At 50.9% G+C, this 23,726-nt stretch overlaps 11 protein-coding genes across 11 annotated transcripts; 5 read left to right on the top strand and 6 right to left on the bottom strand.

Moving 5' to 3' along the window:
• Positions 1-1,003: 1,003 nt before the first annotated feature.
• Positions 1,004-1,833, top strand: F5J12DRAFT_715286 (uncharacterized protein; the record flags this gene model as incomplete). Its single annotated transcript, XM_051740941.1, has 2 exons — positions 1,004-1,495; positions 1,558-1,833. Coding segments are annotated over 2 exons (768 nt in total), but the record flags the coding sequence as incomplete, so codon positions are not given.
• Positions 1,834-3,502: 1,669 nt separating this feature from the next.
• F5J12DRAFT_807807 (uncharacterized protein) lies at positions 3,503-4,273 on the bottom strand. Its single transcript, XM_051744692.1, has 2 exons — positions 4,190-4,273; positions 3,503-4,134 (listed from the first exon to the last, which is right to left on the bottom strand). The coding sequence occupies exons 1-2, from the start codon at positions 4,218-4,220 to the stop codon at positions 3,614-3,616; spliced, it is 552 nt and encodes a 183-aa protein (XP_051603848.1). The 5' UTR covers positions 4,221-4,273; the 3' UTR covers positions 3,503-3,613.
• Positions 4,274-4,724: 451 nt separating this feature from the next.
• Positions 4,725-5,051, top strand: F5J12DRAFT_925468 (uncharacterized protein; the record flags this gene model as incomplete). Its single annotated transcript, XM_051749365.1, has 3 exons — positions 4,725-4,848; positions 4,907-4,976; positions 5,029-5,051. Coding segments are annotated over exons 1-3 (192 nt in total), but the record flags the coding sequence as incomplete, so codon positions are not given.
• A 3,093-nt stretch (positions 5,052-8,144) lies between these two features.
• F5J12DRAFT_395981 (uncharacterized protein) lies at positions 8,145-9,358 on the top strand. The gene is made up of 3 exons (XM_051739219.1): positions 8,145-8,615; positions 8,676-8,742; positions 8,801-9,358. Exons 1-3 carry the CDS (start codon positions 8,257-8,259, stop codon positions 9,179-9,181), a joined length of 807 nt encoding a protein of 268 aa, XP_051603846.1. The 5' UTR covers positions 8,145-8,256; the 3' UTR covers positions 9,182-9,358.
• A 25-nt stretch (positions 9,359-9,383) lies between these two features.
• Positions 9,384-10,460, bottom strand: F5J12DRAFT_807799 (uncharacterized protein). Its single transcript, XM_051744691.1, has 3 exons — positions 10,290-10,460; positions 10,003-10,228; positions 9,384-9,945 (listed from the first exon to the last, which is right to left on the bottom strand). Exons 1-3 carry the CDS (start codon positions 10,391-10,393, stop codon positions 9,559-9,561), a joined length of 717 nt encoding a protein of 238 aa, XP_051603845.1. The 5' UTR covers positions 10,394-10,460; the 3' UTR covers positions 9,384-9,558.
• Positions 10,461-10,504: 44 nt separating this feature from the next.
• On the bottom strand, positions 10,505-12,611 carry F5J12DRAFT_807795 (DNA primase, large subunit). The gene is made up of 8 exons (XM_051744690.1): positions 12,377-12,611; positions 12,058-12,321; positions 11,875-11,995; positions 11,718-11,819; positions 11,524-11,669; positions 11,221-11,482; positions 11,017-11,165; positions 10,505-10,950 (listed from the first exon to the last, which is right to left on the bottom strand). Exons 1-8 carry the CDS (start codon positions 12,469-12,471, stop codon positions 10,599-10,601), a joined length of 1,491 nt encoding a protein of 496 aa, XP_051603844.1. The 5' UTR covers positions 12,472-12,611; the 3' UTR covers positions 10,505-10,598.
• Positions 12,612-13,011: 400 nt separating this feature from the next.
• On the bottom strand, positions 13,012-14,722 carry F5J12DRAFT_925465 (CDP-alcohol phosphatidyltransferase-domain-containing protein). Its single transcript, XM_051749364.1, has 5 exons — positions 14,329-14,722; positions 14,097-14,271; positions 13,865-13,978; positions 13,704-13,785; positions 13,012-13,641 (listed from the first exon to the last, which is right to left on the bottom strand). The coding sequence occupies exons 1-5, from the start codon at positions 14,522-14,524 to the stop codon at positions 13,300-13,302; spliced, it is 909 nt and encodes a 302-aa protein (XP_051603843.1). The 5' UTR covers positions 14,525-14,722; the 3' UTR covers positions 13,012-13,299.
• Positions 14,723-14,756: 34 nt separating this feature from the next.
• F5J12DRAFT_807784 (t-SNARE) lies at positions 14,757-16,280 on the bottom strand. Its single transcript, XM_051744689.1, has 8 exons — positions 16,222-16,280; positions 16,034-16,162; positions 15,743-15,982; positions 15,580-15,688; positions 15,441-15,523; positions 15,268-15,387; positions 15,120-15,205; positions 14,757-15,061 (listed from the first exon to the last, which is right to left on the bottom strand). The coding sequence occupies exons 1-8, from the start codon at positions 16,249-16,251 to the stop codon at positions 14,857-14,859; spliced, it is 1,002 nt and encodes a 333-aa protein (XP_051603842.1). The 5' UTR covers positions 16,252-16,280; the 3' UTR covers positions 14,757-14,856.
• Positions 16,281-16,457: 177 nt separating this feature from the next.
• F5J12DRAFT_807775 (uncharacterized protein) lies at positions 16,458-18,644 on the top strand. Its single transcript, XM_051744688.1, has 8 exons — positions 16,458-16,726; positions 16,792-16,916; positions 16,999-17,469; positions 17,529-17,729; positions 17,787-17,849; positions 17,914-18,140; positions 18,240-18,458; positions 18,527-18,644. The coding sequence occupies exons 2-8, from the start codon at positions 16,913-16,915 to the stop codon at positions 18,614-18,616; spliced, it is 1,275 nt and encodes a 424-aa protein (XP_051603841.1). The 5' UTR covers positions 16,458-16,726; positions 16,792-16,912; the 3' UTR covers positions 18,617-18,644.
• Positions 18,645-19,517: 873 nt separating this feature from the next.
• F5J12DRAFT_807770 (uncharacterized protein) lies at positions 19,518-21,003 on the bottom strand. Its single transcript, XM_051744687.1, has 6 exons — positions 20,500-21,003; positions 20,350-20,446; positions 20,231-20,287; positions 20,108-20,174; positions 19,950-20,003; positions 19,518-19,811 (listed from the first exon to the last, which is right to left on the bottom strand). Exons 1-6 carry the CDS (start codon positions 20,660-20,662, stop codon positions 19,671-19,673), a joined length of 579 nt encoding a protein of 192 aa, XP_051603840.1. The 5' UTR covers positions 20,663-21,003; the 3' UTR covers positions 19,518-19,670.
• A 744-nt stretch (positions 21,004-21,747) lies between these two features.
• Positions 21,748-23,499, top strand: F5J12DRAFT_714638 (TPR-like protein; the record flags this gene model as incomplete). The annotated part of the gene is made up of 2 exons (XM_051740902.1): positions 21,748-23,219; positions 23,304-23,499. Coding segments are annotated over 2 exons (1,668 nt in total), but the record flags the coding sequence as incomplete, so codon positions are not given.
• Positions 23,500-23,726: the final 227 nt, after the last annotated feature.

The raw sequence follows: 23,726 nt of genomic DNA, 5'->3' as shown, positions 1-23,726 counted from the left end.
TCCCAACACGGCATCTTCTCAGCCTACGAGTGCTCCCCCCGTAAATGGGAATTTTACCTCTGCAACGCCGGCATCGCAAAATGCAACCGCCTCCGCTTATACTGCTACTGGGACACAGGCCTACAAGCCTCCTACGTCTGCCGGTGCGTATACGGCTCCTTCAGCCTTTGCAAGTAAGTCTGCGGCGGCAACTACGCATAGTGTTCAACAGCCTACTGCGAATCACCATCATACAAGCAGCGCTATGCCTCCGATAACCACGTCCTACAATCCCCCTGTAGCTTCTACCCCCAGCGGCCAACCTTCTTCTGCTTCGAAGCCCACCGTAACAGTGTCGACGAGTGGCTATGCCGCGCCATCTACAACCCATAGCAAGAACGCTGCTCCCCCCGTAAATACCACACAAACAGCTAATGGTTCTGCTCCACTCTCCAGCACGCTTGGCTTATACCCCACATCAACCGCGAACGGCATTAGCACTCAGCCGTCGTCTTCCGCAGAGGCCCACAAGTATCAATATAATCGTCAGGCAGCCCCACAGTCGTCCGCTCCTCAACATCCTACTTCCACTGCTCATGTCTCATTTAGTACGAAACCTCAGACCACTGAAAACTCGCACGTTGATCCATCGCGTTCTCGTGATACTACATCTGCGTCCCGCAACCCTTCCTCGCAGGTACCTACTTCGGTGACTCGTCCGACCGTAACTACTACGAGTCAACAGGCACACCATCGTAGTGTATCCGCACCGACTGGACAACCTTCAACCACAGGGCAGAATCCACCCTCTCCTCGCAAAGTCTCCCAACCAATACTTTCGACCGGTACTTCATCGCAGCCATTCCCGTCCAAATCTTCACCCCCACAACCTGTGCGAGGTCCTGTGTCTGGACACCCGTCCACTCCGGCGCCGTCACGCGCTCGCGTCGTCCCACCTCCCCTCGACCGCACGAAATCACATGATTCTGAAGGTCTGAAAACACCATCATCCATCGCCCAGTCCCCAATGCCCCCACCTGCTGCTATGCCTGTCAGACAAAGGCAGATATCAACGGACTCCAAAGACTCCACGAAGAAAAAGCACGCCATCTTCTCTATGTTCCGGACCAAGTCTGGGTCGAAACAGTATGAAAATCCTGCTCCTTCCCCACCAGCAAGGACGTCCACCGATCAGCAGCGTTCTCATACTGACCCACCGGCGGCTGTCTCTTCGTCTCAGAGACCGGCCAAGGACCTCAAGGAACGCCCACATACCCAGCAGGCTGCCGCTCCAACTACCTCCTCACATGCAAATGGTGGCGCTTTACATGCTCAGCCAAGGTCGAAGAGCAGATCTCCGAATCCTGTCACTGCTCCACCCGTGAAGCCTAGTACGCGGGACCGCAAGGAATCCGGGTCCAATTTGCTTACGCCGTTCAAATTCCTTACGATGAATTCGAAAAGGAACAGGACGATGTCAGCCGCATCTCTGGACGTGTGTGACGGGAACACTGCGGTGCGTAGTGTCGTCTTTCTTTTTTCGTAATAGTAATAAAGCTGAGCTTTTTCGTTCCATAGACTAACACGGTCGTGGGATCTCCCGCCCAATCGACCGTCAGTCACGCGCCCTTCCCGCCTATTGCACCACCACCAGTGCGTGACCCTATGATCGCGACGACAGAATGGCGGGACAGGGAGGAAGCGGAGAGACGCGAGCAGAAGCGTGGCAAGGTTCTCCGACCAGGCGTCACCTTTGACGTCGCTGAGGATCCGCCGCCCACGGGCTCATCTAGTAAGAGGGGTACGAAGCTCGTCCGTCGCAAGTCTGGACGCACTGGAACGCGTGAGCGTTGATGAATGCCTTCGTTTTGTATCTTCTATTGTGAGGGTGTTGTGAACGGTTTTGAGTGACATGGCCAGATTGTCATTATGAAGTCATGAAAGTACTTTAATGCATCGCATATATGTATTCTATGCCACATCCTAGTTGTCGTATCGGATTCGCTTTCGTTGTATTGTAGTTATTTGCTTTGACAGCTACCCGCCTGCTATGTAATGATGATGATCGTTGTACCCAGCGACGTGCTCCCCGCGTGCCCCCAGAATAGGACGAGACTGCAGCTCCGGTACTTAATGCTCGTCATGTACGTGTGTCGACGATAGCCACAGATGTAAGAACATTTGTAGTACTCGTATACGTAAGGTAGAACGCTGTGGGTCAGTTGTAGTATGTACACTTACAGACCATTCGCTACATAAATTTGAATATCTGGAGTTTTATTCAGTGTATCGAAAAAGGCGGGGAATTTTTTCAAGGCATAAACGAGACACTGATCATCATGAGGGAAGGTGGGACACTCTGTCCTGCTACATTAGCTATGAACCAAGGCATGACAATGGCGAATTCAATATTGGAACTGCCATGTACTGGGGCCTTGGATCATGCCAGAGCAGAACAGAGTGACACCACTGGCCACTCATCAAATGACCAAGAGCAGATCCATGCCGATGAAAACAGGAGGGGTAGAACAAGTTTATGAGAGTGAGTGGGGACGAAACAAGGAGCGAGCGAATGCTGCCGATAGATGCTGTCTCAGAGTCGACGTTGTTTTATAGTCCAGGTTTCATTATTTTTTCTATTTTCACTCCGGAGAATGGACATTCGGTTTTCATGAACCGTTTGCCCCCGACGTTCGTCACAGATATGGTATTATCTGATCGGGGACGTGCTATAACCTGCGAGCCACCCACTGCCTTTCGCACGGAATTGGAACGCACAGCAGAATAAAATGTAGCCTTCTGACTTCCAAGTCGAGAAGACCCTGTGAAGGCGTCACTACACAGCAAAAAAGGGTTGGCATATATACACCACGCTAACCCATTTTTTGCAGGCTCGTATCGCGGCATTCCGATTGAACCATGTTCCGAGGCAGTGAAAACATGATATCACGAGTCCTCGTTGCATTGATCTGACAGGACCCACATGAGTCCACTCGCGCACGATGATCGTTTGATCGTTTTATTTTGCATAGCACGTTTGTCTGTCGGATTCTAAACCACCAATCCCTGAGCGGCTAGGAGCTTTCCAAAAAGGCATCTTTTGTGGAAAAGGGATCGGTGGCGCTCGAATAATTAATCCTTGCTTGTGATTCACGGGAAACAAACGAAAGGTGATGGTAGTGATGCAGCGGTCGGCAGAATAGGCCATGCTTATCAGTGATTAAAAAAAAGTTGTTAGTGGGGGTCACATGTCTCTACTTCGTGTTCTGATCGGATGTGCTGCTAAGGCATAACGCCAACAGAACTCAACAAGGTCGTAGTTGGAGATAGTGACAGTGGCGAAGAGAGAACATCAAAAGACCGGACCGACTCACCGACCAGCAAAGAGTAGCGTTTTGCTACAAATTAACAAGCACATATGAAGTTCAGGCGTAGCCGGTGAAGGAAGGCGTTAAGCGTCGACTCTGGCAACTGGATATGTTTGAATGAACCTTCCGGAGTCAGGGCACACAATACTGTATCAGTTTCTGAAAAACAGCTCAGAATTGTTGCCGACAAAGACAACGCACTGGCAGGGGAATAACCTAGAATAATAATCTAGAATAATGAAAAGGTTGCCCTCGGACTCTAAGTGTCACAGAAGGAGTGTCATATCATCTTGCTGTATTACCCCCGAGCTAAGCCTGGAAAGATCCGCCTTCATGCGAGTATACTCTACGGACCCTTTGAAGAACGGAACCCCGAAGGCCACCATCCCCCTTCGGCTGTACCAGTCGCAGCTGCTCACTCGCGCATCGCACCACAAGACCGTTGCACCCAACCTCGTGCATTCGGCCATGACATGGTTCAATAACTTCGTTCCGATCCCCCTACCCTGGAAGTTAGGGTGACATGCAAATTTCCGAAACCGAAGAGCAGCCGCGTTGTTGTCAGCCAGTTCACTGGCTTCGCCGCAGGTTACCGGAATGGCCTCAAGAAACAACGAGACAACGGCGACAGGTTTATCGGAGCATGGTAAGAACGCGCCAAAGTGGTAACCAAGATCATCTTCAGGCAAGCGGACGTAGGAAAGTGGCATGGTGGGCCACAAAACCGAATGCCGCAGTGCCAAAGTGTCTTCGGTTTCGATGCGCCTTACGTCGACAGTCACAAATACTGCAAGACAGACCCAGTGGGGACTAGTTGGGAATATCTCGTTCCGATGACTTACATTCGGTTGCAATGGTTGTCTGGTTCGCCATGTTGAAGTGACTCCCTTGTTTTTCCTTTACCAAGGTTTATGTACGTAGTTTCGAATCAAGTACTATTAGGCGAGTCCTCACTGCCTACCATATATGTATGTGCGACCCGTCATATCCAAAGATCTAATCTTTGGAAAGCTGTGAATCTAAGAACCAATGGTGAAAGCGGCAATATTCAGAAAGGACACAAGTTGGTTCCCTTGAACCGGACCGAAACCCGAAGCCTTAGGCGCGATCAGCAACAGACTGCCTCCAGAAGCGTACTACTAGTTCAAGTCAGACATATAAAGGGGTTTCCAACTGTGTCTTCATATGGATTGACCTCTGGCAATTTAATTCGACCAGCCCGCAGCGTGCAGTGGAGGACCTGTCTCCCACATACTGGTCCCATGATGCGACGCATTCATCGCCCCTGTGCATTCATGGTGGACGGCGCTAGCTGGGGACAAAGGGGGTAACTGCGTTGCTCGATAATATTGGGGGTGTTTAGGGGTGAATCGATCGTTCCTCTCTGATCCTGTCTACTACCATGCATTTTGGGATCCTTACATCTGTCGTCGCATTATCGCGTATTGCAGTGACTGTTGCACAGTATTCAAATGTGGTGTGCAGTGCAAGTTACACATGGGTGACTCTCGCATCATTACATCTATTGTCTCGCCATCTCACTGTGGTTTGTTGGCAAGGCAAGCAACTCACTGAACCAGAATCCATGCATCATCGCCTCCTATCTAGAGTCCCAATGTGACAGAGGTGGTGAGCTAATGCCAACTCATCGACGACCAGTCAGTCACACCTAGGACTATAGGCTTCACTGTAGCCGCACTTTCTCCAAATGCATACTACATTGGCCCCAATGTGATCGAATCCAATGCATGCGAGTGTAACGCCGTGGTATATTCTTTGGTTTGTGCCTGTGCTGCATTGTCAAGGTGCCAAGTTTGTCTCGTGAGTACTTCTCTGTATTACTATACCATGAATGGGAAGCGCCCCTTGGTAATATGGTAACATACCAGCTGGCCTAGCTGGACGACGAACTGTGGCAGCAACACTTCAGACAGGTAAGACTACGGACCTCAGGGAATGTATGTCAACTATATGAAGTTGTACCTAGTCTGCCAAGCCCTCCCCCGCTCGGTACTGTCGTGCCTTCTTGGGCCTATCTCAACATAGGGGTAAGCTTGTGAGATCTCTACACACCAACCACTGAAAGTGTTCGTTTAGACCGACGGGAGTTGGAACGCAAGTGCAGCCTATGAAAATGCCAGCAAGTACATTCTCGCAGTTACCTCAGCATCCTTTTCATCTCAATACACAGCTGCGACACAGTTGTCGCCGACGGCATCAACCACGCCCGTCACGTACAATAATTTCCACTCAAAAATCGGGAAAACTATAGGCGGAACGGTAGCGGGTATCGTCGGCGCACTTCTCCTTACCTACCTCGTGGTATTATGGGTGCGCCGACGACAGCGAAGATATAACCAAAAACGCATCGAGAGATTTCCATTCTCCCGGTTAGGCAGTGGTAACCAAGAACGTTCATTGGCGGTGTTTTATGTGTGTACCCCTGTCACCGTGTTGCTGGAATGAATATGGCTGAAGGATTTCCAGAAGCCAGATGACCACTACATGCCGCAAGGAACATCCAAGTCATCCACGATTACAATGACCCCTCCAGCAACGCCAACGGCAGCTTACCATCAATATCCTAACAGAGACGCTAATATCTGAGGTTTTTGGGAAACATTTTGCGTTAGACATGGTCCCGGTGACTTTTTCTCTGGATGCGATGCGCGTGGGATGGATGGGGTTGAAAACAAATAACGTTGCTACTGTTGATGACTAGGCGAGCAAGACGGTTGCACGACCAGGACGGATTTCATTTTTTGCAGATAGACCACGAGAGTGATCGGCGCCGCTAACTCCGGATACACCAACCTACAGTATTACACGTTGCCCATTTCTTTGCCGGGGTGACACTGGGACAGGAGTAGACCGCAGTTGACATACTTCACCATAAATCCATTCGTTCTTTATTCCCTGGATGGCCGCCGCACTGCAGCGTCTAAATCGACTCATGAACGGAGAAACTGGCAGCAATGGCTCAACTCGAGGAGCAACAAGCTATCCCGGTGACCACCATGATGGTGATGCAATGGGAATGTGCAGTTATCAAGCTGTTCAAGTAGTTATCAAAGTCAGTTTTGCCAGCGGCCAAGTTAAGTATATAAACAACATTTCGCGGGCGGTCTTCAGGAACAGACAACGCTTGGAGGGCTAAGACAGTTGAGACGTGCTTGGAGGGGCGGAAAATAGGGGTAGATGGCAGTGAATGCAGACGGTGGACAGAAAAGCGTTCGAACCTTCCAGCGCCAGGTGCAGCTATGAATGTCCCTAGTGTCAGGCAGGAGACGCCGGAGCCTTCAACCTTGAGCAAATGCTTGCTTGTTCCGACCACAACCTACCAAGAATGCGTCCACAAAAAGATACGACCTAGTACTGGACATGGTCTAATTGCCACAGATCCAGATCTAGTGAGACATCCTGACAGGAGCTTACATGGCCGGACGAATCCACACGACACGGTGTCGACTACCACGGTTCCCCTCGAACACCAGTCACTGTCGGGAAGCCGGATGGCATGTTGAAACATCCAGAGGGAAGTATGCCACTATCTCCGATCAAGAATTAGGTTTGCACAGGAACGAGGGTTCCCGGCCAACTGACTGTGGCAAATGCAGACAGAGCTTTCTGGGGCGCCCATTGGCGGAATTTCAGATACCAACGAACCACACAGGATGATACCGGTTAGCTTCATCGCGGAAGAATTCAAATTCTTTCCACAATATATCGCACATGCGGCACGGCTCACCTGGTTATTCTCCTGCGGTCTACTTGACATGCCTAGGTTGTCTAAGTTGCATTTAAAACAGTCATTCCCCAGTTAGCAGAGATTTGACTCGACCGTGAATCTATTCCTTTGTTTCAAAGGGTAAACTCTGCATCACGTTAGTAACAAGGCTATACCCAAGTTCTTCCAAGTCAAGATCAGCTCCTCTAGGAGTACGTACTTGGCAAGTTAGATCGATCTCCCTCCTACAGCAATTCGCATGTTGGTGCAGTGCACGAAGCACGAAATCAGATTTTCCAGCCGGGCCACCGACTTGTCAGTGCATAGCTCCGGTTGTCTGACCCCACAAAGAGCAAGTATTGCCCACGGCGGCCCTACGCTAATCCAAAGGTGGTCGTCATCGGGTACAACTGTACAGCTTTGTAAGTAGGTGTCTGATCCACTTGAAGGGTTGCATCCAGGGGCAAAATCTGTGGTCTCCATAATTCGACGGGTATCGCATGAGTTGGCTTGACGGAGGAATACGGGTTCCAACGTCCGAGACAGCTACCCGCAAATGCGGACGGAGCCAACAGGCTCAATGTTGGGAGCGCTTAGTTGATTCGCGGATGTCAGCGAACAACCATAGAAGATACCGAACTGCTCCTTACATTCCGGAAGGGGTCGGGTCCGTTTGTCCACCAGCACGCATCACATTCACATGCCTCACCGAACAATTCGCCGACAGCTTCCTGGTGGCCTGTCTAGGGGACCTGACCTGTCAGAGTGGCTTTCACTGCCCAATCAACGTGACTTGACTCCACATGGCCCACGTTGAAGTCAGATTTTGATTTCTTTTTGTTTTGTGTTGTTTCAGGGGCCACGAACCTGTCAAAATACCCGATTCCTTCCAAGCTGCACACCGCAGAATTTCCTCACCTCAGCGTGGGTTCGGCTGCCTAGCGGGTCCACGGTTTAAGGATAGCAATTGCCCACAGCCCAAAGGAGATAGGTGTGAGCACAGACTTCGAGGATAAGCGTAACCAGGCCACCATATGTGTGTACGTCTAGTAGACACTGGTTTCCGCAGTCCCGTAAACTTGGACCGACCATATATGACCTTTTATCTGCTTGGAACTCCCTCACTGCTCATAATCCTCACATTTCAGCGCTATTGGTCAACGACCATAGGTGAATCTCCCCATGAAGCTTGTCTTTTCGGACGACTTTGTTCGTCATGCAACAGTCAGCGATGAATTTGGCAACGTCCTCTACAAAGTGACCACCTCTGCATGTGAGGGGATCAGGACCCCACGGAGATCAACGGTGTGGAAGGCAGTCCCTGGTCGTGCCATCCCCGTGGACGGCCATGCTCCCTCGCATGAAACCAGCCATGAACAGGATCTCGTGCACGAGGGGTTTAGGAAGCTTGGGGAGATTGAATGGCATACATTCTCTCCTTCGAAGCTTCGTATGTTTGAGAATGGTGGTGGTTTAGCTGACTTAAGCGGTGAGGGGATGAATTCCAAGGAATTCATTCCAGCCAAAGGTAGACTTCGTCGGTCAGTCAACTCTTTGCTCTACTATCTCTGAAACCTGATCACTTACGGACACTAACTTAGTGAACGTGCCTTCAAGGGCCCAGATGGTCACACTTATCGCTGGGAGCTGGGTCTCTTGAAATGCACGGTAAACTATGTTTTCCGTTTCCCGATCGAATTCCGGCGCTGAGAACTTGCCTATGCAGCTATATCGGGATGATGGCACCTCTAACCCTTTCCCAATTGCAAAATATCACCGACGCCGCAACTTCTGGCTCCCGTTCATCAATTCCCAGGATGGTGGCTATCTCGACATAAATGCTACAGTACGAAGTGCCGCCGACGTAGACGCGAAGAGTGCTGATGGCTTTTCGGTGGCCGAATCACGTACCGTGTGTGATACCGCGAGTGTGACCTCTGGAAAGGATGTGGAGTCTCTGGTTCCGAGTGAACCATCCGAACCGGATGGTAATATGCTTGATTTGCTTGTTTTCACGTACATTTATGTGGAAAAGCTGAGGAAGGACAGGGAGCATTGCATGCACCCCAAAGATCCCTGGACGATCTGGGGGATGATACACGCCTAGTCATTGGTATTGATGCGTTACCAATCCCTTCAAGTACATGATCTATGTCGCCGACTTTCGTCTTCGTTTATGATTCTACTCTGCTCCGTTAATTCGCGAAGGCTATATCTCGAGTTACTGTAATCACAGCGTCTCGTTGGACAATTTGTTCTGCGCTAGGTTATGAACAAGACCGAGCCGCATATTTGTCTCAGACCCTGAAGGCTTAATCGTCCGTCCAATGTACAGCATATGCGGCTAAGTTTCGCCGGCCGCCAACCTTGCTCCCAGCAGAGACCCATGCACGTTTGTTCAGCCTCTGAATTACACACGATGAAATGAAGGAGTACAGCTAACGCGATTACGACGTTCGTCATCTGACACATGTACCTACATAACTAAAGCTTAGGCACTCTGAGGGTCTTGCTGACCATTGCAGCAGCCCACAAGCCAAAGATGATACTAACGGGATGAATCTCTCCGCGTCCCCCGGAGGCACCCCAAAGCGTGACAAGTCCACCTGGGATACCATCCTTGCCTTCAATCCAGCCCTGTCGTACCCAGTAAGACAACATGGCCACGAGACCCAGTGATGAAGGGATTGGGAGTCCCTCGAAGTATCGTGCCTTGCCAGTTGTATCCTTGGGTACGAGGGCGACTGTTGCGTTGAAACGAGCGAGCCGGGCGAGGCCACAGCATATAAAGCCAGTTAGACACACAGTATCAAGGTATGTTCGAAGCCCCACGACGAATGCAAGGACGGCGGGGGCGACGCCGAAGGATATCTAATGCAATTACGGTCAATTACGAAATACCCTCGGTATTAATGATGGTTGGCTTACCAGGTCCGCCAGACTGTCGAGCTCCTGTCCCAGCAAGCTAGAGGACTTCCTCCATCTAGCAACTTTTCCGTCAAAGAAGTCAAACATGAGTCCGGCAAGTGGGAGCGCAAGGGCCCATCGTAAATAGTCGTCGTCGTTCGTTACAAGGTATTGTGTGGATGAGAATATGGAGAGCGAGCCGCAGACACCATTCATTATGGTAACAAGATCCGCAAGCCTGAAGTTCCTATACGCACACGACCACCTGTCAGCGCCAATATGTGGATCGTCCACACAACTCCACCAACCTGACCAGAGAGAAATGGCCATCGGTATCGACATACTGTCGAAGTACAGTTGCATCTTGCTCTTTAGCAGCACCGTTTCCCTTGGATGCCTTACTACGAGTCATGAGTGTGTTCTTTGGAAGTGAGAGTAAGATGGCAAAGATGGGCAGACGACACAATTTCAGCCAGCCAGCCTGTTGCAGCGTAGGCCGAGACAAGGTAAATTTGGCAGGTACCGGTGATCGAGGTCCCTCGCCACCCTGGGACTCCGGACACGGTTATCCATACACAAAATGCAACTCTAAACACAAAGTACATCAAAATACCTAATCAATCCACTACTACTGCCATCGCTGTTCCTTCTTGCGACTGTTCCTTCTCAATCTCTATGCTTCGTGCAGCGTATTGGTTTGGATGAGTGACACTTTCTCCACCGCCTATTCCATCACCCTTCTTAACCCCTTTGCGCGCATGTGTAATCTCGAATACTCGCGTGCATGCGACGTGGTAATGGCCATCCTTCACTGTCCGCATGATTTCATGTAGATCCGTCGTGTCCAAACCTTGTGACGAATAGTGTGTTAGGAGACTGCTCTGTAAGTTTTCGGGCGAAAAATGGCGATATGGGCAACCATGACAATCGCCAACGCCAGGTTTGTCGGTCGTGAGGATCTGTTGGCAGCTACAATGCACGGGGTCGAGTCGTGAGAACGGCCGATCAAACCGAAAAATAATATCTGGTGATCACCTCTTCGCTGGATAGTTGGCCCGCTTGCCCTCCAGGCCATATGAATGTCGGATGTTGTACTTGTATTCCTTGTTGAACTTGTCGTCCGTTAAGTTGCTGAAGGACTTGCGCCAAAAGTGGATCGCCTCATCAATAGAGAGACCCAAAACCTGCAAAGGGTCGCTCATCGGCCGATAAACACTGCCGTCAAGTCGTCGACCCTACCTTAAGAAATAGACCATACTGCAGCCTTCCAAAGTGCTTTAGGTGCCGATCACGGGTCAAACACTCGTGGAGGTTGCGCATACACAATGGGAAGTGTTTCTTTGCCATATCACCGATCATCTCCGCTCGGATCTCATCACCCGACGATGGAGCACTCGACCATTCTGAGGGAATACCAACGAGGAAGCCTTGTGATAGGTTGTTTAATATAGGTACCAGTCTCGTGTCCTCGTCCATTCGCGGGAAGCATTTTGGCGGTGTGCTAATTGAAGAATTAGCCAAAATTCCCGCCGTCTGCGAAACCTCCTTACCTCGAGTGCTTTTTCTAGTCTACTTTCAAATTCATGAAAAATTATACTCGATATCTCCTGGCTGGAAACATAAGCGAACCCTCCTCGTAGAAAGACACGTCGTTTGGCAACTAAATCAGGTACTTTGGTCCAGTGTACCTAGGATGAACCTGAGTAGCCCCGCGCGTCGGATGAAGCAAGACGCACCTTGACATAATCTTGGATCGGTGGGTTGTCGCTAGGAGTAGACGGCTTTACTTCCAGAGCCTTCAGCGCCTTCTCCAAAGAACCTCTCTCATCCGCGCCAACCTGTTGATCGTAAGGACCCACAAGGGAAACAGCTCGTATCCTGTGAGGCAGTCACCTTCGTCCAGCCGAAATTCAGCGAGTTTATGAACTCGATCCTTTCGGGTATATGATCCTCATCATATCTCACTTGAAACAATGTTGTCTCTGCTTTTACGAATCTCCTCCTGAGTTCTTCCCTTCCAAAAGAAAGTAGATGGTCAATTAGTCCCATACGACTCGTACGAAAAGCGCGACTTACGAGCGACAAAAGGCGAGCCTCAACACGAAATGTCCTAGATGATCCCTCTTCCGTTGTTCTTGCGAATTTATATGCCCAATTGCTGTCTTGTTGGAATTCAAGTACAAGTATTTTCTGCATAGCTTCCCCGTCACGCCCTTCAGCTCGTCCCAGGTCCGATTCCGTGCGTATGAAGATTCGATTTCGGCTAGAATCCGTAGGCGATCGATAGCACACTCTTCTAAGTCCTCTACTGTCGCCTCAAAGAGTGGGGGTCGTTCGTAGCTGGTTTATACACGTTCAGATTAAAGACATCAATAAGATTGATAGGATTCCGCACAAGTTCAATCTGTAAGGATACTCGCCAGCGGTGCCTGCACTTTCTGATGTAGTCAGGGCACGTTTCTGAGGTTTGATATCGCTGTGCTTAAACATTTTGTTGGTGTGCCTGCAGTCTGTTGTATGCCGTCAGAAGTCCCGACGTATGTTCTGGACCGCTGAGCGGGACGAGGCAGGTCTCGCACGAGAAGTCGTGACGCGTGGTGGACGCGTGCTGTCACGCGTCTTGTCCACTTACGGTCGTGTACGAGTTTACAATTGGCACGTTCAGGCACTTGCAGTTGTCGTCTAACTTGAATTCTCAGTCTCCCCTGCGCAGTCCTAGTACGGTTCGAACTTGTAAGTCAACATTGGTCTATATTTCCGAATTTATCCCCAAATTCACTGCTTTTCACATCTAGACTTCTCTCCGTGCTGAGTCGGTATCTGTAAGATTAGTGCCTCTAGATATATGTACCAGTAGCAAGTACCGCATTGTATTAACATCCTATCTCGCACCATCGATGTCGCGATCCCAAAAAGTACTTTTGGGACTGCAGCATCGATGGCGCCAGGTATGCCGGATACGACGAGGTGGAATGTCGAATATTGTTATCAGGCCCTAGGAAAATCATCTCAAGGACATTCGACGTCAAATCCTAGTAAGTCGGTCTCCTCATTAAAACGCAAAACAGCATGAGTGCATAGCTACGATATGACGATATGAATATGGTATGTATAAGGCGCAGCCAGGCAGACTTAGTCTGTCTGTCGAAGTCGCTTTAGAAATGTCCAACTGCAAAAATTCAGCACGAGCGGTGTGCGGAAGCATGCGAGCTATCCATGTCTCCGATCGATCAAGTCGCACCTTCCATCGTTTATTAGCCCCGGTCAATAAGAAGTCTAGATCAAACTGCGCTTCTTGCGCCCTCCCCCATCCCTCATCTATCCAGAACCGCATGTGGCAAGTACCGATATCAATCTTTCTTCTCTAGCTTGGCAATCGAATCTTTCTCCCGTTCCGCTGCACGTTCTGCGAGGTCGACACCAACCAGGATCTTGCTTGCTTTCCATAACTGCACGACGTTGATCACATTTTTGATAAGGCAGACCGGGAAGGTGAGGATAGCCATGACTGCAGGCCACGTGAGAGAAAGTAGGAACGCGGGGAAGTGTGATACGAAAGGTGATGGGAGTGAGGCCTGAGAAGGGCGTTTGGATCCATTTCATGAGGTAGAGTGAGACGAAGAATAGTTCGTTCCCTGCACACATGAAGAACAGAGTTCGCTGTATGGGCGCCGTTGTGACAGTGAGTTCGACATCAGCATAAGAAGGCTAAGAATGCATACAGAATCGTTATAGTAGTACCACAGGATTCGGCTGACATCACTCGTGACGAGCTTGTGGCTTCTTGAACCTGTCACAAGAGAGCTAGGATGATGTATCAGCTCGCAGGGATCCCCAAAGGATGCCATGGAAGAGCCATCATCAGAGAAGTGGGACTGCTTACCTGTACATGTGCATGTAATGACTCGAAAAGTCGAGTGCGATAAGGAACTGGAACAAGATAGCATAGCTTGGGTATGCAGAGGAGAGATAACACAAGAGACATGATGTTGTGCATCTGTGTTTGGGCACAACTCGTTAATATAGTAGCCTCAGCGAGAGGAGGTAGTTAAACCACAGCAAGGCGAATGGAATAGTGGAGGGGTGGGGCAAACGGAAGTAGAGCAAGTACGCACCGGTCTGTGACCATGTCCAAAACTGCGCCAAACTTTGACGTCTGGCCCAGCGCCCGCGCAGCGAGACCGTCCACTGCATCGAGCAAACAGGAAATGCCGTACAACAGGGTACAGTATCTTGGGTGATAGCTCATAAAGTGCAGGGAGAGCCCTGCGAGTATGACACGTGTGTATCCTACGAACCAACGAGGTTAGCGTCGTGTAACAGCGGGAATAAGTGGTGACAGCGTACCAATTAGGTTTGGCACGAAGAGAAAGACGTTCTCAGAGTATGATTGAGCAGTAGCCAGATCAACGGCCACCTTGGCATCGACGACGTCAATGGAACCGCGTCTCCGTATCTTGTGCGCCTTTGGAGTCATTGTTCCCGCTGGAGGTATGGCAGGTGAAGAATGTGCGCGTGCCGAACCGTTGGAATGTCTGGTCATTGTGTGAGTTGGGAACGGGTGCGGTTCGCGCGGGAAAAGAGAGGGTAATGTTTTGTTTGAGAGGGGCCACCGATGACGCTTCGGTTTTTATAAAGGAACGAAGAATGCGGTTAGGTTAGTCAAGTGGGCTATGAGTGGACCCAAATGGCTGCACGACCACACGAGTTGTGGTGTTGGGGGCGAGGCAGTTGAAATGCTGCAAAACCGTGAATTTTCCAGTAGCCGACATCACGTCAGCAGATATGTGTGTGTATAAGAGATTAGATTGGTCGATAGTACAACGTCACTAGGGAAGGTAGGGGGTATAAAAACTACAGTCCAGCCATTCCAACCTATGCAGTCGTCGTCGCACTCGGACTCGCCGTCGTTGAGCTCGAACTTGAACTCGAACTCGAACCGGGTGGATGCTGGGAAAAGTACACTCCCACGCCGATCCCAACGGCGGCAAGGATGATGACGACTGTCAGCCAGAAACATATCCATCGCTTCCGACGGGCAGAGCGGGCATGTCCAACGGCGATCCCGACCTGTTCCGTCCTGGATCAAAATTAGGTACTGCACTTGATTCCGGAGAAAGCGGTGCGGGAAAACTCACCCCCTTTTAGTGTCAGTATTGACTTCCGCCGCCCTTGTTTCGATGTTGTCAACCTTCTCCTGCTGCTGTTCGATAAGAGTTGCCATCTGATTCATAAACACATGCCTAGTCAGGCATTCGAATCGGCAGAGCTGAGACTGCAACCCACGTCATTAAATAGCTGTGCAAGCTCGGCTAGTGTGTGTTCAATCCGCTGGATGTCTTGGTGACGCTCTTGCACTTCGCGGTACGCTTGGCGAGACTCTCCATAGCGGTTGGACGATGAGATCTGTTTGAAGACGTGAGTTTATGCACCTGCAGCAATGATAAATGAGGACTGACAGCTTGGAGGAAGATACCGTTCGCGCTGCCCTCTGTATCGTTGACAACTGCAGACACCTCTTCAGGGGTTGCTTCGGGCTTGACTGACGAATCCATCCAACATGAACCACTTATAATACCACCAGCGGGAACTACACACCGATTTTGAACTGGCGCTCCACGCGATCTCGGTACCGTTGACGATACTGTTGTTCGACGGTCTGGTATCTCTGAAGCGCCTCGACAAACTTTCCGTGGACGAGGGTAATCTATGCGAAGCACTGATTACCTCGTAAGTCAGACAACGCACTCGGTTAACTCACTCTGTTCTTCCTAATTTCTGCGTCGTTTCTGCTTATTCCGCTAACGGGGGTCTGTAGGGCTTTGATACGTCTTGAAATTTCGTTGCTCAGTGCTCGTGTGGCATTCGTAAGTTCAGCAAGTCGAGAAGCATTGCTTTCCGATTCTTGTTCTGAGAGGGCATTCAGTGAACGGGCGTGAAGGTCGGAAATAGTAGCAATGTTCGCGTTGAACTGAGAAATCGCTTCTTGGATAGAAGTCACCTGTGTACGCAGCTGAGACAAAGAAGAGGCGATGGACAGAAGAGCATGTACCTCCGCGTAGAATCCAGACATGGTTGAAATGTCGTTTGGTTCGCCGTTGGCGTACGGGTGGTCAGAAGAGCGTGCCTGTGAGACGCTCTGCATCTCAATGGCCCCCGCCCCTTGGACCTGCCTTTGTGCCTGTACAACATACCGTGAGCCTGTAGCGCCATACGAACCAACATGAAACTGGTGTATACCCTGTGTGCGGCGAGTCTGTCTCGTGTCATGTCTGATGCGCCAGTCACGGTCGTGGCACCGCAGTACTCGGCCAATTCAGAGGGGTTCAAAGGGGTCGGTCTGCCTAGCATCGCCACCTACCACGGTAGCGAGGGACCTCGGTCACCGGTGGGTAGTAGTGGTGGTGTCCGTGGGAACGTCCAGAAAAGGAAATGCCGCGGCAGGCGTTGGTGGTTATGTCAGCGTTCGAGCGTGCCCTTGGTCGGATATAATTCTGAAAAGCACCCAAATGACCACTCCGAAAGGGTCCGCCTTCCGCTCGCGCGTGGGGACGGTCATGCGTCGCTCGGAGTTCAGTATACCTGATCTCGCTGGTCCTGCGACACCCCCCGGACGCATGTCACGCAAGCCGTCTTTGTCGTCCCTCGGTCGGCCCGGGTCTTCTGCGTCGAGTCATGGGTCACTCCACCCTCACGGACGGGATGACGCGAAGAGCATTTACACGTTCAGCAGTAGTTCGAGCGGGTACGCTCAACTTGGTGGTTCTCGCACGGGAACGGAAATCTGAAGTGAAGTGTAACTTTTTCAAGGAAACCAGACGATCCCAAACCGGCAGTGCAACCACAACCAGAGACAGTGATCCCAGCACAAGCCGTTACAGCTGTATCTCCCACTGAAATCATCCATGGAGCCGAGTGAGTGGTCAAGTATATGTGTGTGCGTGTTCCTGGTGTGCTATTTTTTATACAGCGAACGTCGCCCTCTTCTTACCTCTTCACGCACAATGACTCCTCCAGTTATCACCACTTTTCCGGGGTCCTCCGCGGCCGACCCACCAGTCGTCGCACAACCCACACCTCAATTGGCACAACCAGCACGATTTGACGTCAACAATTCGGCTCGAAGTAACTACGATTATGGTTCCGTGAAACAATTTTACTCAAATGGCGGGTGGTACAAATATGTGCTGCCACATGGGATACAGTATTTCGGAAACCCCGAAAAACGCGCTACAACAGATTTGGATCTGAGGAGTCATGCAAGGTTTGAGGAAGTAGAGAGGGTCATGGAAAATGCGATGAAAAACGTGGCTGAGCGACAAGTCCCAGGGGGGTGTGAGATGTGGATTCGTCACAAGGAGTCTGGATGGAGTAAGAAGAAAGGTGTATCCATGGGAGACTTGGTGGTATTGTGGGTAGATCATAGATATAGGCGGATTCTGAATGACGTGCCCACTGATGATGGGACAGTGTCTGGAGAGGACGATCGTGAGCTGTACTCGTTCACCTTTGGCTTTGCGTGCTGATTCAGGTCCTTATATTGTCAGGTGTATTAATAGGCGACGAATATGGGTACTGGTCCTATGTCGAGATGCATCCCGCCCACGTCGTTCTCTCGCAACGATCCAGGCAGGAGGCTGCAGATGCGTTGCAATGGTCCTATGTGGATCGACTGCTTGTCCATCCCCAACCGATCCAACCACCTTTTAGTCAGGAGGAGTGTCAGGAACTCTCGAAACTGCTCAATGGTGAGGTTGGAACGTTTTCTATTCGGCTTAGTCCGTCTAACATTTTTGTTTCGACAGATCCGAGTCAACAATCCACTCTCTTATACACCCGTATAGTCGTGCGCATCCTTTTACGTGCTGGTGAGCCGTCGCACCATTCCCCTCCCTTGGTGGTATGTTCTTACAATGACATCGTTCTTGTCAGCCCACTGGCGTCAAGTCAACTTCGGACCACACAAACCGCTCTCGCGAGATATGCAGGCCCCGATGCTGCGCACCGCGATCGAGGTACTAATCGGCATACTGTGCCTGGGCATCCCGTTCTTGTTCGTGGATAGAGCAAGATATAGTGGACATTTCGATGTGGAGAGGAATTCCAGCGCGCAGAGTAGTGTGCCGTTGTTTGTTGTCGGTACTTGTTCCTGTTTCGTGGTGAGGGCTATTAACTATTTTGACGAAAGGCGTACTCGTGCCTGACTTGTTTCCCTTCCTTTTCTCTCTTCTACCCCCTCCCCTTCTTCGCTTGCGCAGTCTGCGCAAATCATCCTGAGTGCCTCCATCACGCTTATCTCGATCCCGGGGCTGGATAGTATCGCACGCATCGGAAGTCTGGTTGCTATTTTATGCTCCGTTCTAAGTATGGTCACATCTCTCCTGTCTATCTTTCGGTACAGAGTAGAGATGGCGGAGGGTTCTGCGACCCTTCACCATACCGGTGCTGCTGCCCGTGAAGGATTCGTGTTTCTTCCGGTGAGTTTGCAGTTCTCATCGTAATTCCCCGTTGTCTCCATTCCCAATTCATCTCAAACGTCTTACAGCGCCGAAGCATTAAGCACTCCCTTCCACTAGTTTTTCTCGCGTATTCTGTAGTAGGGCTCATCGCCGGTGTCGTCGTCTACTTTTCTTGAACCGCAACTATCAACTTCGTGCATGCTGCTATGTCGGCCGTCGCTATCGAGTTCGACGGGTCTGATGAACTTGACAATCCATGTAAGCAGCTGGTTGCAGATACCTGACTAGGTCCCATCCCCAGCATCGACCCATAATGTATCAGGATGCAGTTGGAAACAAGCGAATTCTGTAGATTTTGTACAGAATGGTGGTCACCATAATAAGTGTTAAATCAGACAAAAAACTACCTCTTCATTGCCAACTGGAGTTGCTACCTACTGGCACTCTTCTATGTCCTAGTACAAAATATTACTACACACAGGCATATTTTGGGGGGTCACAGGGCCCGGCAGCCCGGTTGTCCGCACTACCACTGTGAACACGACTCCAACAAGAGATGTTCTGGCCATTTGTGCTGGCCCCTCTCACCCAGGCGTTACCCGCACCTGCATTCCCATCTCCGCCTGACGGCGAGTGAGATGATCCAACAAGCGAGAGGGCGTGAAAGTCTTGAAGTATGGCAGCGTGAACTGGGGTATCGATCCGCATTGGCCATTAACAAGTTAGGCGGCGCGTGCAGACTTACCGTCCTCGCCCTCACCACTCTTGTTGGTCCCTGTACTGATGCCCAGGCCAGATCCCGTTCTTGTTCCTTTCCCAGAACGGGTTTTTGCACCGGAGTTCACCGCGTCAACGGGTGTGCGTACGTCGTGTACCAGTTTGTCCTCCCGTGACCTCCATTTGCCAATTTCTGCCTCTACCCAACGGCACCACTCCAATGATGGTGGCTGTGGAGAGGACGGAAGCGAGCCTGCTAACGACAGGGGAGGTACCTCGTCACTAAGATTACTCGATGTATGGCCTTGGGCTGACACCGAGAGCGACTGTGAAAGCGAGAAAGACCCCAACGAGTTTGCGAATTGTGGTGGGATTTGTCCGCCGAGCTGTCTGATCTCTCGCCATAATGCGCGATTCTCCTCGCGGATGTTACCCAAAAACCGAGCAACCTCACCGGGAAGTTCGATACTTCATAAATAATAAGGTCATTCCTAAATAGAAGATTCTCTGCGCTTACCGACGCGTCTCCCACGGATCAGCCTCCAACGCCTTTCGCTTGATCGTATCTAGAAGGTCCGGTCGCTCTCGAAGAAATTTGGGGTGTGAAAACTCCCATGTCTGGGAGCTCGTGGATGTGCGTTGGGCACGTGGTGTCTGATTTATCGCAAGGCATCATAAGAATGATAATGGGGGGACATAATTGGGGATAGGTTGGCGTGCCAAGATCACGAAAACGAGAAGGAAAAAAAAAAAACCGTCGGGATGAATACGAGTTCAACAACGCGGACTTACTCTATTGATTTTGTGGAACCCGTACATGTTCAGCTGTCGGACGAAAGACGAGAACTAATGGGGTGTTAGTACACATTAGGCAGCAGGGGTGAGGGTAATGGCGCGGCGTAGTGGCAAAGGGGGAGAGGGAAGAAAGAACAAAACCAGACAATACACACGTTATTGTGTTTGAAATGCGGTCCTAGTATGGAGCGACTAAATTCGCCGACATTGCATACCACGAAACTATGAGTGAGTCGTGTCAACTTCTGATGAAAGGCATGCAGCAACAAGGTGTATACCTTGTACCATGCTCTGTCCATGCAATATAATGCCGCGACTTTGGATCATTTATCATTCTGTCACATGTCGTATTGCCTCGTCATTTTCCACAGGGTTGGGTTCAAAGGCGGGAACTCACTGGTAAAGCTTGGTCACGAAATTATTTGTACCCGTCGGTTTACCCATGACGCCTCGGACGGTGCCCTGTTCAGAGCCAGATTTTCCGGTCACTGGACCTGAATGATTGAGTCTGGGAGGGAGAGGCACAGATTACGTAACAAAAGCCTACCTCCACTGCCGCTCGCGCTAGCGAAGCCGTACTTGTCATCAGAAACGTCGTCACTGATGATGCCAAATAGAGATGGAGGGGACGAGGCGGTGGTGGTGGTGATGGGATGTGAGTGACTATAAGCTGGGGTGTAGCCCGAGTGTGATTGGGAACGGGCGTGCATCGAGGGAGTTGCCAGACCAGGTTTATAAGAAGTAGGGAGAGCAGGATAATTAGGCAGCTAGGCTATTGTTTTCGAGGGACACTCTTTTCGACAGAGAGCTCCGCAGAGGAAGCGGTGTGCGAACCGGTGCCTGGTCTGCGCTGACTGAGAACTGGGTCTGGGGTGGGTGACAGACGGCCGCCCGCTGGAGCCCCGTTGAAATTGAGAAGCAAAGTTGGTTGGCGCTCGTCATGAATTACGTAAGGGAATTCACAACACGAATATCAACGGCAGGAGTGAATGTGACTTACAGGAAAATCAATAGACCGTTGCGCCATCCCAGGGTCACTCGAAGTTCGGACCGTCATGATCGTGCGCAACAAAAGATGACGGAAACAGACCAGGACTGCTCTGCGTCCTGGAAAGTAAGGGTCCCGTGCCGCAATGCAGTACCACTCGACAAGCATCGTCCATGAAACTAAGACCTGATTACGCAAAAACTCGTTTCCATAGTGAGAGTTATAGGTAGCACTACAGCACTACAGCAAAAGGCTGGCACGATGCCAGTGTCATGTTTGCGATGTCAGTGGAACCTTACATGAGTGGAATAACATTGCGGTGGGGCTCGTTCTCTTTATAGCCATGGTTACCTGCCCTCTCTCTCACACAGACATCCACCTGCACTTGGTGAATTCCTCCTCATCCTCAATCTGCGTGACTTACTCAACGAGCACAGCCGAATTCTCTCTCACTTCTTTAGCCAAATCGCACTTTTCGCATCTATCGCTGAGGTCCATATCGGTCCGTCTCTGCGTCATATGCATTGACCTCCATGTAGTCTTATCCCCACTTTGTTCTCACCGACACCCAAGATTGCCAGCTCCGTACTCTGTGTCGTTGCCCTGGGTCCCTTCGTTCTGTTTGATTGGCCTTGCTGATCCGGGTACCATTCTGATATTCAAAACTTACTTCGTTTGTTGCTTGTTTCGAGGGGTATGACTCTAATGCTCCTGTCTTATTGCAGCTGATTACGGAATCTGGCGTGAAGGCAGAACCATTTCCATCGTGTAACGGTGTATATCCTCCTGTGTAACTCCGTCCACATGATGGATATGACGGACGACGTGTCCCAAAAGCGGGCAGAGCTGGAATGCTGTCGTCCTGGGCAAGATGGCCGTGATGTTCCCCTTACCGACCTGGCGGAGGCACTCTACTACAGATTCCAAGAAGAGGGGAAAGTCGACGATTTGAACGAGGCGATCACATTATTCCGCGCCGCTTTAGAACTCCGACCACTTGGGCATCACAATCGGTCTTCATCACTTCACGGCCTCTCTCTCTGTCTTTCAGACAGATATGATGAGCAGGGGGTAGTTGCTGACTTGGAAGAAGCCATCACACTCGGACGTGTAGTAGTGGAGCTCCGCCCACCAGGGCATTCAAGTCGTGGCGTATCTCTCTACAACCTCGCTGGCTATCTCCGGTTGAGGTTTGTGAAACAGGCTACGATTCGCGACTTGGAGGAAGCGATCGAGCTGCATCGTGCAGCTCTGGAACTACGTCCCTCTGGACATCCTGATCGATCTTCATCGCTCCACGAACTTGCTCTCTGTATCTCAGATAGATATAACGAGCAGGGGGTAGTAGCTGACTTGGACGAAGCCATCATGCTCGGACGTGCAGCACTAGAGCTCCGTCCACCAGAACATCCTCATCGTGATGTATCTCTCAGCAATCTTGCTGACTACCTCAAGTTGAGGTTTGTAAAACAAGCTGTGATCCACGACTTGGACGAGACAATTGAGTTGCATCGTGCAGCTTTGGAACTGCGTCCTTCTGGACATCCTGATCGGTCTTCGTCGCTCCACAGCCTCTCTCTTTGTCTCTCAAGTCGATATGATAATCAGGGTGTAGCCGGCGACTTGGGTGAAGCCGTCGCGCTCGGACGTGCAGCGCTAGCGCTCCGTCCCCCAGGGCATCCTGACCGTAGCGTATCTCTCTACAACCTTGCTGACAACCTCCGGAAGAGGTTCCACAAACAAGCTGCGACGCGCGACTTGGATGAAGCGATTGAGCTGCATCGCGCAGCTTTGGAACTATGTCCCTCTGGACATTCTCTTCGGTCTTTGTCGCTCCACCATCTCGCTCGCTGTCTCTCGCTTAGATATGACAATCAGGGGGTAGTTGCCGACTTAGACGAAGCCGTCACGCTCAGACGCGCAGCACTAGAGCTCTATCCACTAGGGCATCCCGGCCGTGGCGGAGTTCTTTACCCCCTTGCTCGTGCCCTCTGGAAGAAGTTTCACAAACAAGCTGACACGCCTGGGTTGCAGCGGGCAAATTCTATTCGTAAAGCTGCACCAATGGTCCGTCCAACAAGCCGTGCTGATGTTCCCTCCTCACTCTTCGAGCTCTCGCGACACCTCTGGGACAGGTTTCAGAACCAGGCCGCATTGGCCGACTTGGACGAGGCTATTTGCCTCGCAACATACGTTTTGGAGCTCCGACTACCAGGACATCCTGATTATGCTGTTTCCATCGAACAGCTTGCTCTTTTCGTTGGGGAGGGAGTCCAGCGGTCAAACTCGGACGAAACTGTCCTTGGTCGGGCGGTAGGCAATTTAGGTGCCCTTGCGAATTACTTTCGGGACAGATCTCGCAGTCAGAATGCAATCGCCAATCTGAACGAGGCCATCACACTGTACCGATATGCACTGCAATTCCACCCGACTGGGCATCCCAGTCGCGCCTCGTCCCTCCACGACCTTGCAGAGTGTCTAGTAGACCGGTTTCGCCAACAACCAGTAGCAGCTGATCTGGATGAGGCTATTGCGCTTGAGCAAGAAGCCGTGCGACTACTCATACCCGGAGATTCTCGTCACGACATATCCCGGTGCTGTCTTACAGCCTACCTCCAAACAAAGATCAGGTCACATGTTGCTGTGCCACCCTCCAATGCTTCTCCTCCTGCCTACTTCGACGTTAAGCGAGTCATCCGAGATGTCGCATTTGACATCCTCAAAGCCGTGCCGCCTAGGCTGTTGCACACACATACCGGCTTCCTGTGCAATCGGGATGCTCAGAT

This window comes from Pisolithus orientalis, assembly GCF_024613125.1.
Source record: "Pisolithus orientalis strain OTSU chromosome Unknown F5J12scaffold_4, whole genome shotgun sequence".
In the NCBI taxonomy this organism is placed as follows: Eukaryota; Fungi; Basidiomycota; class Agaricomycetes; order Boletales; family Pisolithaceae; genus Pisolithus; species Pisolithus orientalis.
Note: the sequence above shows the minus strand (reverse complement) of the source record. Positions and strands in the feature narration are given on the sequence as shown.